Below are 17,502 nucleotides of genomic sequence, written 5' to 3' on the forward strand. Positions count from 1 at the left end.
GAGCCCCTCTTTTCTTTTTGTTATTTACTTATTTACTTACTTATTTTCCAGCTTTACTGAGATATAATTGACATATAAGTTTAAGGTATACGATGTGGCAATTTGATGCATGCATATATTATGAAATGATTATCACAATGAGGCTAGTTAACAACTCTATCACCTCATTATTACTTTTATCCTGAAAAGAACATTTAAGATTTACTCTCTTAGCAAATATATAACATGATATTGTTAACTATAGTTACCATGCTGTATGTTAAGTCCCTTGAACTTATAACTGGAAGTTCCTACCCTTTGCCCAATATCTCCCCATTTCCCCCACCCCCCCAGCCCCTGGAAACTACCATTCTACTCTCTGTTTCTATGAGTTCAACTTTTTTTGATTCCACATATAAGTGAGAGCATACAGTATTTTTCTTTTCCAACATATTTCACTAAGCATAATGCCCATCCACGTTGCTGCAAATGGCAGAATTTCCTTCTTTTTTGGCAGAATAATCTTCATATATATCCCCATTATAAACATAAAACGTAATAAATATATAAAATAATATCCCATTATACAGATCACATTTTCTTTATCCATTCATCCATTAGTGGGCAATTAGGTTGGTTCTATATCTTGGCTACTATTGCTGTGTACATGGGAGTGCAAATATCCCTCTGATTTCAATTCTTTTGGATATATACCCAGGAGTGGAATTGCTGGATCACATGGCAGTTCTATTTTGAATTTTTTAAGGAACGTGCACACTGTTTTCCATAGTGACTGTACCAACTCACATTCCCACCAACAGCGCACACCGGAGCCCATCCTTTCATGCCAGGACCACTGCATGGGAAACAGTCCCCCTTCCTCCAACTTTGGCCTCTTCCAAAACAGAACTAGATGAGGTGCCCTTCCACAGAACCCCACGCTACCCCAACATAACTTGTAATTTCCTATTAAAACTCTGTCTCCTTCATCAGACCCTAATCTCCAAGTGGGCACAGGAAGTTTTGCTCAGCTCAGGATCCAAGGCCAGTATATTGCTGTCACAGATCAAGTGCCATTTCTTCAATGAATGAATAATAAAAACCAGAATGACTTCAGTGCTAAAAAGAGGTGTTGGCAGAGAGAAAGAATGTATTGAAGAACTAGCAAGGCATTATCACCCCGTTAACCACTCTCCAGGCCAGCTCTGGCGTCAAGCCAGAAGCCGGACCTCACCATGCGCATGCGCAGCTCTCCCCGCTAGGCTCTGCCCCGCCCCACCCTCAATCCTTCCCTTCGGGCTTTCCCAACCCGTCAGCAACCAATTAGGGAGAGGAGGCGGTCCTGGTTGGCGCGGTGCTCCTTGGGTAGTGTCCCTAGTTACTGTTGCTAAGCCTTCGTCTCGCCTGAGGTGGCGGGAGTCAGAAGATTTGGGAGCCGCGGCCTGAGAGAGAGGTGAAGGGTCAGTGCAAGAACCGGGGAGGAGATGGTGAAGCAGACTATCCAAATTTTCGCCAGGGTGAAGCCCACTGTCCGGAAGCAGCAACAAGGGGTACGGGTCGGAGCAGCACGGGCGCCGGCGCGGCGGGGCCTCTCAGACCGGGGGAGGGGCGGCACGCGAGGGGCCTGGGCCGGGGTGAGTGGTTCGGCGCCAGGCGCCGGATGCGGCCCGGAGCTCAGCACACTTGGACACGGAGCCCGGGCAGCCTCGCAGACTCCCGCGCATTGCGGTCAGGGGCGCGGACAGACAGACACCCAGTACACTCCCACCCAACCCAGCCCTGCGGGTCCAGACTAACCTTCACAGAGCCACATGCGTACCCCCGGACACACATGTTCACGCAGCGGCAGACACGTGCACGTGCAGGTACGTCTGCGTGTACGCTCACGTAGACGGCGCCTCAGCTGTTCACCGTTATTGCACCTTTCTGGAAGACAGTCACACAGCTGTGCCCACCCAGGTACACTCAAGCTTCTCTTTCGTCCTCAGGCGAAACGTGCAAGCAAGAGAAACGTGCCTATCCGTGTCTGAGATGATAGGACAATAGTTACAGATAAAGATACACAAAGCATACACGGTGCTCTGCCCGCAATGGGCCCTTAGAATTCGTTGACTAACTGTATTGTTATCAGGAACAGAAGCATGAACGTTGACATACACTCATTACAGATATGGATAGATATTTATGCATCCTGACACAGAATACACATAAACTTTTTATTCAGAAAACATTAACTGAGCATTACTAGGTGTTTCCTCTAGGGTGCTAAACTCGAAAGGGTACAAAGAAGGTTAAGACATGACCCTTACTCTGAGCAGAGATATTGTACTTTGAATGCTTCTCAAACGTTGTTTTCTTTCCCTGGGAAGGACCATAGTCATTCTTACCACTTAGATGCTTTGTCTACATTATCCCTGAGTCTCAAGAGAACTCCGCAAGATTGATGTCATTTTCTTCATTTTATAGATGAGGAAGCTGAGCCTCAGACAGGTTAAATAATTTGGCCAAGCTACCCACCTACTGAGTGGCAGAACCCTGATTTTAATTAAAGATTTTTTTTTTCCCAAAGCTCTTGGCTCTTGGGACAAAACCTTTTTGCCTCACAAAATAAGGATATAGGCAAGGGCAATCTGAGTCCTGTTCACGAGTCTCTGGAATGGGCATATTATTAATAATATTTTATCTCTACCCCATATCTACACAGTGTGTATGTATATATGTAACATCATAGCAGCTCATAATTTAGCATTTGCCTCATGTAATTTATGTATTTAAAACAAGGAGAATATAGTGTCTTGTCATCGTCATCATCTTCAGTCTTTTCATTCGTGGAATACATGTAGGAAAAGATGCATGAGAAGACTCCAAAGAAAATATTGGCTTTTTTTTTTTTTTTTTGAATTTTAAGGAATAAAGAGTATAGAAAGGAGCCATGGGTATCATCCCATTTTCTCTCCTCCTACATTCATTTTCAAGAAGGGTTGTAAAAGTGCATCAGTTATAAAAATTATATGTAACATTTCCCTACCCCCCCAGCCCTCCTCAGATTCTTAGCTAAAAATATTGAACTTGTCTACATTGACTCAGCAGTCAGAAACAGGTGCTTGGATATGGTAACATGAGAAGATGGATAGAAGTGGGACTGGGGGTGGTGGTGGGTTGATGGAGAACGCTGGATTTAATTTGAATTTCCTCTTTCCTTAAAATGCAACGTTTGAATATTTCAGTGTGCCTCCTTTTGCATTTCTTTGGTGCGATTCGGTGGAGTGGCTTGTTTGCTACTCCAGGAAGTATTTTTAGGTATCATAGTGTATTTTAATAATGTCAGATTCTTACCGAGATGCAACATTATGCCGCATAACACAAACATAAGAGAACACAGATGAACGAATTTTGAGTTCATCTGTGCCTGGAGCAGAGAGTATCCCTGCTCTTTCTTAGAAATCCCACTTTTAGCACCCTATCCTTTTGCCCCCCAAAGACTGTGTGGTTGTTTCTCTGACTAGAAACACTCCTTGTAACATTAAACCAAGTGATTCAAAGGTGTTTTTTTTTCTCTTCATTTTGTGGCTCCATTACTTCATTAATCGTATTCCCTAAGGCACTATATATTAAATTATGATAATTTATAGATTAATACATTAAAAGGTACATAAGAAGATGCTCTGTGATCATTTTAACAATGGCAATGCTTTTCATTTGTATACTGCCTTGTATATTTTGAAGTATTTTCATATTCATCCTTGCATTTGATCTGTCTCCTATTAAAAACAAACTATCTCACATATTTTTATGACTAACGGTAGAAAGCCAATCTATAAGAGTAAACAAGTTTTTTCATTAGGGACTTTTCTTAATGCCTCAAAGAATGGCTTAATGAGAGGAGTTGAGGGTCACAGTAGCTACTCTAATTATTGATCCTTTTTCTCTTCTGAGTACTGAGTGTTACAGATTTTTTAAAATGTTGTGGCACCTCTCACTCCTTTATGTTTTATGTCTTACACACTCCTTTAACTCACCTGTCTAGCCATTAACCTTTAAAAAGAAATAATGTAATACCCTATAGTATGTAATTTTTAAATGTCTCTTGAGAAAACCTAGTCAGAAAGCCTTGGACCTGCTGCCATTACTTTCTACAAATAATTTTATTTTACAGCATGACTTTTCTTACATGAGCTCCTCACATTTTAAATGAGAGGGCTCAATAAAAATCTGCTTAGGAAAATTATTCAGACTTTCTGGAGATTTAGATAGGCTTTTACTTATTTAAAAATATGACTTTTCCCCCATAATCAAGCATCTAAATGGGTCTTAAACAGGAAGTATTGCCTGTTAGAAGGAATTTAATTTCTTGATGAAAGACAAGAAATCTTTTTTAAAAACCTCTAAATCTAATGACTAACATTTTTTATGGTGCATTACAAAATGCTTCCATTTCCATGACATCCTTTGAGCCCCACAGCAATCTTGTAATGGAGGCAATTCTGTTTTCTTCATTTTATATACATAAGGTACCGAGATTCTGAAAGCAGTGGCTGGTCACACAGCTGGTGAATTGAGATCAGCGTTAGACCCAGGTCTTTGGAGATTGAATCGTAGACTTTTCTTTATTCCCCATGATCTCTTTATAGGCTTGACTCTTGCTTTTCCTGGCCAATAAATAAAGGAGTAGGTAACCAAGAAAAGAATCAGGGAATATTACAGTTGTAAAGGTGGTTGGTTAAGACCCTTCATTTCCATATCAGCTTAAGGAGGTTAAGTGATTTCTCCCAGGTCATTTTCTAATTAGTGGCTGAGCTGGGAGGAGAATCTTGAAAATGACATCAATCTTGAAAGGAGACATGAATTACATGTCTCCTTTGAAACCACATGTCTTTTATCAGACGCTTGAATATGTCTCGTGGAAACGTTTACTTCTTTGAACATAACTTGAATTAGGGCATTCTTGTGAGCTCTCTGAGAAGGCTCAGACCCAGTCCTTTCATCTCTGTGTCTAGCATTTTGGAACTGCTCAGAAATGCTTATTGGTTGTAGTAAAATGTTAATTTCTGGTACATAATTCCAAAGTAATACTTAGATAATATGTTGTTGTCAGGGCTATTAGCTTCTCAACAATGGAGACAGACACTTGATACTCAAATTTGAATGTTACATCATTCAAAGAGGATTTGAGCTTTGATTGGGCATTGATTTCGGTTTTACCTCTTGTTCAGTTCCATATATTTGTTTGAGTGTGCACAGAGTTTAAAGAGGAAAATTATCCAAATTGTGCTATGTTATGACTTTTTATCTGAAAAGTGCAGTTTTTTAAACACTATTACAATGCATGTCATAATAACATGGTCATTGTTCAAGCCATAATTTTACCATTTTATATTCACTTGTCTTCACATTTTCAGATTTATTCCATAGATGAAGATGAAAAATTAACACCTAGCTTGGAGATCATCTTACCTCGTGATTTGGCAGATGGATTTGTGAATAATAAGCGAGAAAGCTACAGATTTAAGTAAGCCTTTCTCTTTTCATCTTCATTTCTGTTTTACTATTGAACTAATTCTTATACTGCGTTAATAGACACTGTGAAATCATTGGTACCATTTCTTGGGGAGAATGTAGTACAGTTCTCTATTTTTTAAAAAATTTATTTAATTTATTTTATTTTTGGCTGCGTTGGGTCTTTGTTGCTGTACGTGGGCTTTTCTCTGGTTGCAGTGAGCCGGGGCTACTCTTCGTTGTGGTGCGCGGGCTTCTCATTGCAGTGGCATCTCTTGTTGTGGAGCACGGGCTCCAGGCACATGGGCTTCAGTAGTTGTGACACGTGGGCTCAGTAGTTGTGGCTTGCAGGCTCTAGAGTGCAGACCCAGTAGTTGTGGCATGCGGGCTTAGTTGCTCGACAGCATGTGGGATCTTCCTGGACCAGGGCCTGAACCCGTGTCCCCTGCATTGGCAGGCAGATTCTTAACCACTGTGCCACCAGGGAAGCCCACAGTTCTCTATTTTATCCAGTAGATAGAATTCAAGTTGTCTTTTCATTGCTGTGCCCAAAGTTAAAAAGGGGATATATTTCTGTATCCAACAGGATAGCCCAAGATCTCAGCCTTTCTTTACTATATCTGTTTACCAAGTGTTATCTTTTTCCTTTTTGGCCCACTATAGTTTAGCTCTTATAAGAAGTTCAGTGCATGACTAAACTTTATTAAAGATGTGTGCTGTATAGGTGAGCCTTCTTAATAACATAAATGGTATACTGACCTCAAGTGTACATATGTACGCTCTGTATCTGTACTGTCCAGTGTATCAGCCACTAGCCACATGTAGCTCTTAAGCACTTGAAATGTAGCTGGTCTGAATTGAGATGCACTGTAAGTATGAGACATATCAAGGATTTTTGAAGGCTTAGTATGAAATAAAAAGAATATAAAATAGCTCAAGATTTTTTTTCATATTGATTACATGTTAAAATGATAAAATGTTGGATATATTGTGTTAAAATATATTATTAAAAATAATTTTACCTGTTTCATTTCACTTAAGAAATGAAGCTACTAGAAAATTTTGAATTACACATATATGCATATTTATGTGTTACGTTTTACTTCTCTAGCACAGTTCAGAACTGTATGGTTCAGGTGGAAAGTAGCAAATAGCTACCCCTGGATTGTCATCAGTGCCCTTTGTCTGAATACTATTCTAGTAGCCAGGCCTTAAATTTGGGGATTATGGCTGTTTCATACTGCCTTTATTTTCCAGTTTCAGATGACATCATTTCCTTTAATCCCCACTTTTGATTTCTGGAGAAGTTTGAGCCCGAGTTAAACCCATATTTAGTCTCTGGCCTAAATTTAGGTAGGAGATTCCTGGGTCCTGCTGAAGGAATCCTAATTGCTCTCTTGCATTCCTCTCTATGTTGTTTTTCATAGGCCTTATTTTGAGACTATTCCTGCCCTTGCCCTTTGGATAAAACCATCTCAGATATTTTTTTGTGTTTCTCTCTCTCTTTCTCTCTCTCTCCACTTCTTATTTCTCCTCCCCCCTCATTATTATTGTAATTATTGTTATTATTACTTTGTCTTATAAAGATTCTCTTTGGTCTTCACAACTCCCCCCTTTGTCTATCACGTATATATCTCTCCCAGCGCCTCCACCCCTTCTTCTTCTTGTGTCTCCTTTTACAGTAAGTACAAGCAGGATGGCTAGCACAAGGTTACATGGTGAGATGGTCCTAACCAGGTCTTTTTGGCTCCTCTTTGCCTTTCATTCTATCCTTTAAGGAGTAGCCTTCTAATATATGACTTACTTTTCTGAAGGGGCATTCTCCCACTGGTGTAAGCATGCTACGTACCTTAGTAGCTATGACTTAATGACAGATACCCTAGGCCTGTCTCCACAGTTTGCTAAAACATTTTATTCAGCATGATGCTGTTTGAATGCTAAGCAACAGTTGGCCATGTTTCTATCCATCGGCCCTGTCCAAAGTACTCTGTGTGTTATGTAGATACAAACAGTGCAATTTAAACACGTGCTTATTGAAAAAGTGCTATCTGCTTATTTTTAAATCTCTTAATCATTCTTTCTAAATCTCTGAATTAAAAACATTGGTTTTAGTATTTTAAATAAAGAAATTAGTAAAATACATATGTTGAGAGATAAATATTTAAGCATTTTAAAGGCTGTTTTCTCCCAAGAAAATTCATGCAATCAATAAATCTTTATTAACCATCCACTGCATGCTGTTTTAATGGCTAGGAATACAGCAGGGAATGCCACCAAGCTTCTGCTCTTAGGTGCTTACATTTTGGTGGGAGGAGATGGACGGGCAAGGTGTATGTATCAGAAAGTGTTGAGTGCTGTGGAGAAAAATAAGGCAAGGAAAGGTAACAAGGAGTGCTGGGATGAGGGGCAGCAAAGTGGAGGGGTGGCTGCAATATTTCACGGGGTCTTCAGGAAAGGTGTACGTTTTAACAAAAACTTGAAGGTGGTAAGGAAACGAGACATTCAGATACCTGGGGGATGGGAATTCCAGGCTGAAGATATAGCAAGAGCGAAGTTCCTGGGATGGGAGAGTACCTGGCATGTTTGAAGAAGAGTGAGAGATCTGTGTGGCTGGAGGAGAGTAAGCAAGGGGGCTGGAGGGGAAGAAGAAGGTTAAAGGGGCAGCAGAGTGGACAGATCATATGGAACTTTTCCCAAAGTGCTGAGAGAAGGTAATGGGGGGTTGTGAGCAGAAGAATGGAATAATCTCACTTATGTTTGAGCAGGATCATTCTTGCTAGCATGTGGAAATAGACTGTGAGGGGGCAAGGGAGACCAGGCAAGAAATTGTGGCAGCTTGGGCCAGAGTAGTAGCAAGTGGAAATGTTGAGAAATAGTTGGATTCTGGATGTATTTCGAAGGTCAGAGCTGACAGAGTTTGCTGATGGGTCATATATAGAGTGTAATGGAAAGAGAGGAGTCAAGGATATACTCTAAGGGTTTTGGACTGAACTTTTAAAAGGATGGAGGTGTCATTTACCAGGATGAGGAAGACCGGGAGGAACAGGTTTGGGGTGAGAAGAGATAAGCAATGACCACATTTGAAATGGTCTTTAGAAAAAGCCTACACAACCTCCTAATAAATGAAAGGACCTGCTAGGAATCAGGAAACCTACATTATGTCTCAAGGCACATTATAGATTAGCTCCACGGCCATGAGTAAGTTGCTTTATCTCTCTGGGCCTCAATTTCTTCCTCTGTAAAGGATTAGATTGAACTTATTAAACTCTTTGATTCTATTTTGCTCTTCAGTGGTTTTCAGAAGATAGCGGATCATAATGACTTTCCAGATTACTATACAACTGCATTATATAAAGTAAAATGTTTGGGGGTGATGATATTTTATGTTTAATGCACAATGTGTGATTTATTGAAACTCCTGCCACCTCTTTGGTTACATGGTGGTAGATGTCATTCCTCTTAAGGAAGTGGAGTTGGGAATGGCTAATTCATTCGCTCAGTCATCACCAACCTGGTAAAAGAAGCAAAACAGCCTTAGCATCATCACCTAAAAGCACCGCTGGGTCTGTGCTCAGACATCACAGTGGGTAGTGCTCTGGAGAGCACATGAGCAGCCGTGTCATCTCAACATTCCTATCTGAAGCCCTCATACACCTATAGGGTCTTGAGGAGTGTTCTGGGCACACTCAGTAAATATTGCTGAAATATAATCTGGCCCGCTAAATGAGTACCCAGAGTGCCTTACAATCTCTCTTTGTATATAGTTTCATTATTTGCTTCTTCAAAAGGGTGGTTGGTATGCTATAGGAATCTTTTGAAATTAATGTTGATTAAAGACAATGAATTTCATTCCATTTTACATCCAACCCAGCTCCAGACATCCTTCTGAACTCCTGAGTAGTGAAAACAAACCTACATTTCATGTAGTCTCTACTTTACTTGAACATGTGCCCAACTCACTTGTGTGGGCAGATACACACACCAAAGGTTCCTAAGCACTTTGAAAGCTGCTTAGGATTTGGGTGTTTCAAAGGTTTTGCTTTAATGTACCCCCTCTCCCAATTTTTATTCTGAAAACTTTTAAATATGCAGAAGAGGTGGAGGAATGATGCAATCAAATCTCCTTTACCCTTTGTGGGAAATTCATCAATTGTTAACGTTTTGCCCCCTGTGCTTATGCATGCACTCTCTCTCTCTCTCTCTCTCTCTCTCTCTTTCTCCCCCTTCTCCTTGCCTTCTCTCCCTTTTTTACTTTCCTTCCTGTTTGTATTGCTCCCTGTCTGTTTCTTCATGATGTTTGAATGGGGGCTATATTTGCTGGTTGTGAGTTAACATATTGTATAAGGATAGGTTGTGAGTCTCCCCCCAGGTTTTCAGCTGTGCTTGTGATCCTGTACTAAGCTAAATCAGGGTGCCATTGCAAGAAGGGTGCAATGGATACCATCCCCCCTCCCCATGGCTCGAGCCTTGACAGTCGGATCAAGATTTCCTTTATAGGACAGGTCTATCTTAATTTACTGTTTGACTTTTGACTGATGATCAACAAAATGAAACAAACTGTCCTAAGAATTAAGTAGCTGATACTAGGTGCAGTACCTAATTAATGGAAAATAAACTTCAGTTTAAAACTTTAAAACTAAGTTCAAAAATTATACATTTCACAGCTGCATTCTTTTCTTACAGGTCAGACATCAGAAGTTCTTTGGCTGTTTACATCCTGTTCTTGGGTTTCCATTTCATGCACTTATCTAGATTTGAATTTGATGCCAATTGCAGACACTGTCCCTCTTGAGAGCTAAAAAACACACAGTTTATTATTTGGTTCAAAGCTGCTGCGGTTTTTCAGAGGGATTTATTGTGCAGATCTTGTCAAAGCAATACTGTTTACCCACCATTTGTATACAGGGGTACAAGAGTACAGTGTGTTTGGGGCTACAGGGCAAACATTGTGTTAGGTTAGTTAAGCCCAGTGATGTAAATATGAGGTAATTTACAAAGCTTTCAGGAGAAAAAAAAGTATGTATTAATCCAATAGTGTTTGAAGGCTCAAGCTTTTAAATAATTACTGTTTTCACATTTGCAGATTTCAAAGGATTTTTGATCAGAATGAAAAGCAAGAGACCATTTTTGAAAACATTGCCAAACCAGTTGCTGAGAGGTAGGATTTCCTATATTTTGTTCAGTGGGTTAGTGGTTTTTCATCTTGCCTTCAATTCTCAGATAACTGTGGTAATGTGCTTCAGTATATCAATTATGTACTCAGGCTGTAGGGCATGTGATGGTGGCAGTACTAATACCTTCTATTGTTACACCTTGTTTGTTTTAGATTTAGATTCTGAGCCTCAAAACAAACCAGTGAGATAGACAGAATAGCTATTATTACTCCCATTTTGAAAGATATGTAAATCTCTGAGGATTAGAGAGATTAAGTAGCACTGCTCAGGGTTAGTGGCTAGTGGTAGCAGAGTCCTAGATGGTTGTCTAACTGTTAAGTCCAGTGCTGTTTTCTGAGTACAATGTTTCAAACATATGGTTAGACAGATGAAGGACTGTGACACCTGGGAGGCCTAATTCTGGTTGACCCAACTCTACCTCTGTGTAATAACTCTATTTCAAAGCTTGACTCTTAGCTTAGGTCCCTTTTGTTTCTGTATACCCAGGTAGTTCCAGGCTGCTGACTACTGGAACCAAACTCACATGAGAATAAATGATTCCGAACAAACTGGAGTGCCATTTTATTAATATATGTTGGCAAAGTCTCCTTGAGACTAGACTCTCAAGCCCTTAGATAAGCACACTCTCTTTCTGTAGGGAGTCTGTATGGGAAACTACTAGTAATAAGATTGCTTTCTGATCCTGAAATCATTTGGGTGATTTTATGACCTAATTAACCCCAGATATATCTATCTTTACTATTCAAATGAAAAATATGTCTGCTAAGTAAACCCATTTTTCAAGTCTACGGATCAGTACACCCTCAACCACAACATTGCTGAAAATATATCAACACACATTGTCTCCCAGACTCCTAGCTCATGAATCCTACTCAAAGCACGCCCTTCTCTCTTTTTCCCCAGCTTTATTGAGATATATTTGACACATGACATTGTGTAAGTTTAAGGTATATGTGTTGATTTGACAGATTTATAAGTTGCAAAGTGATTCTCACCATAGTATTAGCTACCACCTGCATCTTGTCACGTAGTTCCCATTTCTTTTTTGTGGTGAGAACATTTAAGATTTGCTCTCTTAGCAGCTTTTAACATTTATAAATACTATTAGCTACAGTCACCATGCTGTCCATTAGATCCCTAAACTTGTTAAGCCCTTCTCTTTTTATACTGTCTTCCGTCACAGTGGGTAGAATATAATTGAGTAGGCTTAAGCTATTTTAGTTGTAGTCACAATCCAACAGCATCTCTTTAGACTAAATTCAGGTCTCCTTGACTGGATGTCACACATTTCTAAAATTCTCTTCTTTTTAGTAATGTTTTGGGTTATGTCATTTTTCAGGTAGCCCATCCCATGTGTTTTATTTTGAGCCTTTCTAAAATCATTCCGGGAGGGGACCGTAGTTTGTGTTTCATGGATGTCTGTTTCCCCCCCCCATTACTGACTGCCTCTCCCATCTTGAGCCCACTTCCCCCTTGAGCCCTTGCTTTGCCCGCTGACAGGAATTCTCTTCCTTCAGAAATCTGCTTAGTTGCTTCCTTAGCTCTTTTGAAGTCTTTGTTCATGTATCCCCTTCTCAGCAAAGCCTTCCTTTATTAGTACCCGATTGAAACTGCATTCCCTGTCACGCTTCCCTATTTTATTTTATTTGTTTGAGCACTTATCACCGTCTGACGTACTATATAGTTTACTTACTAGTTGCTTTGTTTGTCTGTCTTCTACTAGAACAAAAGCTCCATTGAAGGCTGGAGATTTATTTGTTTTGTTCACTGACTTGACAAAGATGCCCAGCCCGATGATGACAGGATTTGAAAAATGACAGGCAAGAGCATTTTTATCCAGGCTGCTCAAGTTGGTCCTAGTGAATCATATCTTTCATCAGTAGGAAGCATTCCTCATTGTCCTTTTTAATACTTTTATTCTTGTATCCCATTTTTCCTGAAACTATTTTTGCTATTTTTTTCATGTTAGCCTTTATCTGCTCTATCTTTCTCGATCTCTTAACTCAACTTCCCTGTGTCATTTTGTCTTCAAATATAGGTCTGGTAAATAAAATATATTTGGCTTTTGCTTTTGTAGCTAAACTCAGAGTCCCTGATATTTAATTGGTAACTTTAACCTGTTAATATTTATTATTATTACTGTAATAGTGTTTGGAGCTATCCTCTCAGGTTTTTTTCTATTTATCATACTCTCTATTTTTTTCCCTTTCATGCTGTTTGTTGGTTTGACTGTGCTCTTTGTTGCTTTTGCCACTTTCCATTTTCTCTCTCAAGGTGTACACACCTCTGTGTGGTTTAAATTCAGATATTAAAACTTATTTGTATTTTTTCTCAACATCTGAACTTCCTCCATCTGCCTGCCTGTCTGTCTCTCTTCTCCCCAGGCAGGGACCTTAGCACACTTTTACTTTGCCTTTCCTACTTTCCCAGCACTTTAGGTATTGAGATCTACTGATAGTTTTATTCAGGATTGTCGAAAATCATTTTCATTATCAGCATTTGCTTAAACTTATCTCTAAGTTATTTTTCTTTGCTTTTCACTCTTTCTTATACTTATGTCTGTTCCTTGGATTCCCTTTTAGTTTTGCTGGTAATCATCTTCTAATAAGTTTTTAGAGAGAATTCAAGACTGGGGAGCTTTCTGAAGCTTTTCATTCCCCTTCACAGTTAAATGACAGTTTGACTGGGTATAGAATTCTAGGTTAAAAATTCCTTTCTCTCACAGCTATGAAGATATTGCTTCATTGTCTCTTTGTATGCAGTGTTGCTGAATAGATGTCAGTGTCAATCTGGCTCTTATTTCTTCTTAGGAAATACCCTTCTTTCCTGGATGTTTTTAGGATTTTTTTCTTTTTCTGTTTATGAAATTTTATATCAGTGAGTCTATTGATTGTCTAGGTATGGCTATTTTTTCATATATTCATTTATTCTTGTCTCTCATTCAGCCACTTCAATCTGAAAACCCTTATATTCAAGCTCAGGGGTCATCACATTGCTAATTTCTTTGATGATTCAAAAATTAATTTTCTTCCCTCTAACTTATTTATTCTTTCTTTCTGGAACTTCTGGATCCAGAACTACCAGTTATATCCTTCCAGGATGGTGATTTGCTTTTCAGCCATGTATATTCTCTATCACCTACCTCTTAAATTTTTAGTTTTTACAATTTTAGTTTTCATTTGTAGGAAATAAAAAAATTCTATTCTTGTTTATTCATGTGATCTCCTCCCTTTTCCTTCTGAAGAAAATTATCTTTCTTGGAAACACTGGCTTTTCTTTCTATGTACTTTCTATGTGAATGTTCTTCTACTGTTGAGTTTGGTGCGTTGCTTTCCCAGTACAGACTTTCCTCGGATGTTTGGTGATTCTCAGTGGTGGGCTCACCTCTGTCATTTGAGAGTGCCGTTGTCTGTTTGAGAATGCTGTTTCTGTTCTCTGTGGCTCCCCTAGTGTCTGTGGTGAAGGAATGGTGTGCCCTGAGCTTGTCTGCTGGGTGTGAGAACACTCTTTCCTCCTGGGTGTTGCTCACCACCAAGGGCTCTGCTCAGCGTCACTAATCCAGGCTCCTACTCTGCAGGAAAGTGTTCTTCAATAGTGGATGGACAGGGCTTCCCTGGTGGCGCAGTGGTTGAGAGTCCGCCTGCCGATGCGGGGGATGTGGGTTCGTGCCCCAGTCTGGGAGGATCCCACATGCCGCGGAGCGGCTGGGCCCATGAGCTATGGCCGCTGAGCCTGCGCGTCTGGAGCCTGTGCTCTGCAACGGGAGAGGCCACAACAGTGAGAGGCGTACTGCAAAAAAAAAAAAAAAAAAATAGTGGATGGACAGATGGAGGCAGACTCACGTCTCTCTCTGATTCATCTGCAGAGGAGAGGGTTATCAAGGAAATTAACACTAAACTAAGAGCCTGGGGGAATCTCTGTTTTCATTGCCTTTAAATATGTCATATATAGTATGTTCACACTTTAGGAAAGCTTGAATTGTGGGACTTTGAATGGTAAAATACAAGGTATCAATAAAGTCATTTATACACAATATTTGAAGTAATATTTATCCCATAAATTGAAAAATATATTTTTAAGAATTATATAAGTTGGCAGGCCTGGTGAATGGAAGCTGTGCCACTTTCGATGTTAAACGGAAGTGCCTGCTGTTGTGGTGAAGGTTAGTCTCCAGGAACACATGCTCAGTGTAAATCCAGTTCATCTTACACTGCCCCTTTAAGGCTGCTCTACTGGCTTAACCTATTGCAGCTTAATTCTGGTTACTGTGTACAATTAAAGCTAAATAAAATTAATCATATTTCTTTCCAAAATTCTGTAGTTCAGGAATCCTGCTAATTTAGACGCATCTTTCCCTACTTAACTCAAATCAGTGATATGACTCCATGACTGTAGAATTGCAGGACTGGTGGTGAGAATTTATAAAGCTCTAACTTTGTATCATGGGAAATTAAAAGAATCTTTGTGGTTATTTGTTCTGTAGCACATCTCCACTAGGAAGTACATTCCGCCTCTTCTGAACTTTGAAGGTAAAAACCGCCTTCTAGCATATTCATTTTGCTCACTGGTTTTGGAATAAGTTTTTGGAAAGGTGAAATTTAGCAGGTGCACAGATGCGTTTAGTGTATGGCGCTGCACCACATAAAAGAGGTTGTAGCTTTGCTTGATATTTCACCTGGTGTTATGCTTTTCAAGCTGGAGTGCATTGATCTTGGGAGTATGTGGTGCTCTACCAGGGGATACCTGAAGCCACAAGCTGAACGCAGCACATCATTCTGGAGTATGAATTTTACTTAAAGATTTAGGCAGAAAACTTTGAAATCTAGACTTTTCGGGGGTTTTATCACATGCACTTGTAAATCTGCAGAACCCCAGTTTTCCAGCCAATCTTATGCTTTACCTAAAAGCTTGGGGTGTAGGAAATTCATTTTAGGTACAGTGAGTGCTTTTGGAAGAATTTGGAAATTTGGTGTTAGAGAAGAACATGGTTTGACCAAAATGAATAGGGCGCACACTGCCAGGAGGACTGGTTGCGCCCAAGATACAGGTCCCCATAGCTGGCGCCACTGGGCAGCTAAAGCCTCTGCACTGCAGCAAGGCCAGCCAGGATGGTTTCTGAAAACCTATTGTGAACCATTGCTTTTTAACCTTTGATTTCACGAATGATGAACAATATCAAGGGCAGCCTTTCAATTTATGAGAAGAAGAGGGTGAAGGGGAAAAGAAAGCTCCCAGGGCTACCACCTCAGACTTGGAGAAGAATGTTGGAGATTACCTGTCCACCTGTGCTCTGGCTGGGGGGGAGGCCAGGGCTTGGTAGAGGAATTTCCTCATGGGAGGGGCAGTCCCACACTCCAGTGGGGCCAGGGCCAAGCCCAGCAGGGCTCTCACCTGTGCCCTGGGAAACAGGCTTTGCTGATGATGCTGTGGGTCACATAGCTTGCCCAGTCCTGCTGCACAGGCAGAAAATAGATCCTGCACCTTCAAGACAAAAGGACCAGAAAGGGAGAGAAGGAGGGCCACAGAAGAGTATTTAAAATAAATCTTATTAGCCAGTTATTCACCTCTGTGTACTCATGCTTCTACCTCATCTGGCTCAAAAAATTTGGCAACAAGTAGAATAATCTAATTCTGGCCTCAGCCCTGTGATGAACTCACTATGTGACTCTGGGTCAGGCCTCTCACTTCGGAACCAGTTCTACCATCTGAGAAAGGGTGATGCTAATAATATTACATTTACCAGGTTGTTTTGAGGATGAAAAGAAACAATGAATATAAATGTACTTTGTGAACGTCAATGCCCTGTTCAGTCTAAGGGTTGAAAAGCTAGAAATCTTTATTCTTTTTGCCACTTTAAAACTATGGCCAGTCACTTCTGTCTCCAGACAAAGATGAAGTCGACATACTTCTCTCTAATCCTCTTACTAAGTACAGCTAAAAGCTCTGGGCGTTATATAGAAAAGAATATAAGAAGACCCTGAAAGGTGGAGATAAGAAGGTAGACTGGCCAGGGGACTTCAGGACCTAAAGGAATGACACAGCCATGAGTTCCCTGTGTTTTTTTTGTTTTGTTTTGTTGCTTCATGTATCCCAGACTGGATGCTGGAGAAACTGGCAACCCAGAAACACCAGTAGACTTAGACAAAAGTGCCAAAAAACTTCTGCTCTCTATAGCCAAGGCACCAGGAAAGGGGGCAACCCAGTGAGACAGAAACTTTTAGATACTGGCTGCCCTGCTCCATCCAAATACCATGGAAAAACTCATGGCCCCACCCTCACCCAGACAGCAAAGGCCGGGCTGTAACAAGGCACCCCATTCTGCTGCTGCCAGGGTGGTATCTGAGGAGTGGGAGGACTTTCCTCCCCACTTGGAGGTAACAGCTTCCATTCTCCCCTCCCTCAGGTTGTCAGTGGAAGTCTCTTGAGGATCCTGGAGTTCACCACCATCCAGCAGTATCAAGGCCTCCCCACCCTGCTGTGAGGTTACTGAGCATCACAAGGTGCCCCTCCCTTTCTTGTCCAGGGAGGTGTCGGTTGAGGCCTAGAAGGGAGCCTGAAATCTCACCTCTGTCCACAGGAATGAGGCCCCTCCACAGGTGTCAAGAGAGGCAGAGTGGTGAACCGGGACCCTTACCCCCACCTGGCAGTAGCATGATGTCAGAAGAGACCTGCTAAAATAGAAGTTTTAAGTATGACCTAGAATCTCAGTAACTAATGCCTAAACTATCCAGGATACAATGAAAAATTATGCATTAAATAAGAAATGTCGAGAAATAGGAAAATACCAACTTCCATAAGGAGAAACCATCAACAGATGCTAAAACATAGATAACACAGATCTTAGAATGATCTG

General features: G+C 40.6%; 1 protein-coding gene across 1 annotated transcript in view; it reads left to right on the forward strand.

Moving 5' to 3' along the window:
* The first annotated feature begins 1,405 nt into the window (after nt 1–1,405).
* KIF6 (kinesin family member 6) overlaps nt 1,406–17,502 on the forward strand; it is a 383,680-nt gene continuing 367,583 nt past the window's right edge. Inside the window, exons 1-3 of the mRNA XM_060021290.1 lie at nt 1,406–1,529; nt 5,379–5,488; nt 10,559–10,633. Of these exons, the coding sequence (XP_059877273.1) occupies nt 1,464–1,529; nt 5,379–5,488; nt 10,559–10,633 (251 nt within the window). The 5' untranslated portion in view covers nt 1,406–1,463. The remainder of the gene's footprint in view (nt 1,530–5,378; nt 5,489–10,558; nt 10,634–17,502) is intronic.

This window comes from Delphinus delphis, chromosome 10, assembly GCF_949987515.2.
Source record: "Delphinus delphis chromosome 10, mDelDel1.2, whole genome shotgun sequence".
Lineage (NCBI taxonomy): Eukaryota > Metazoa > Chordata > Mammalia > Artiodactyla > Delphinidae > Delphinus > Delphinus delphis.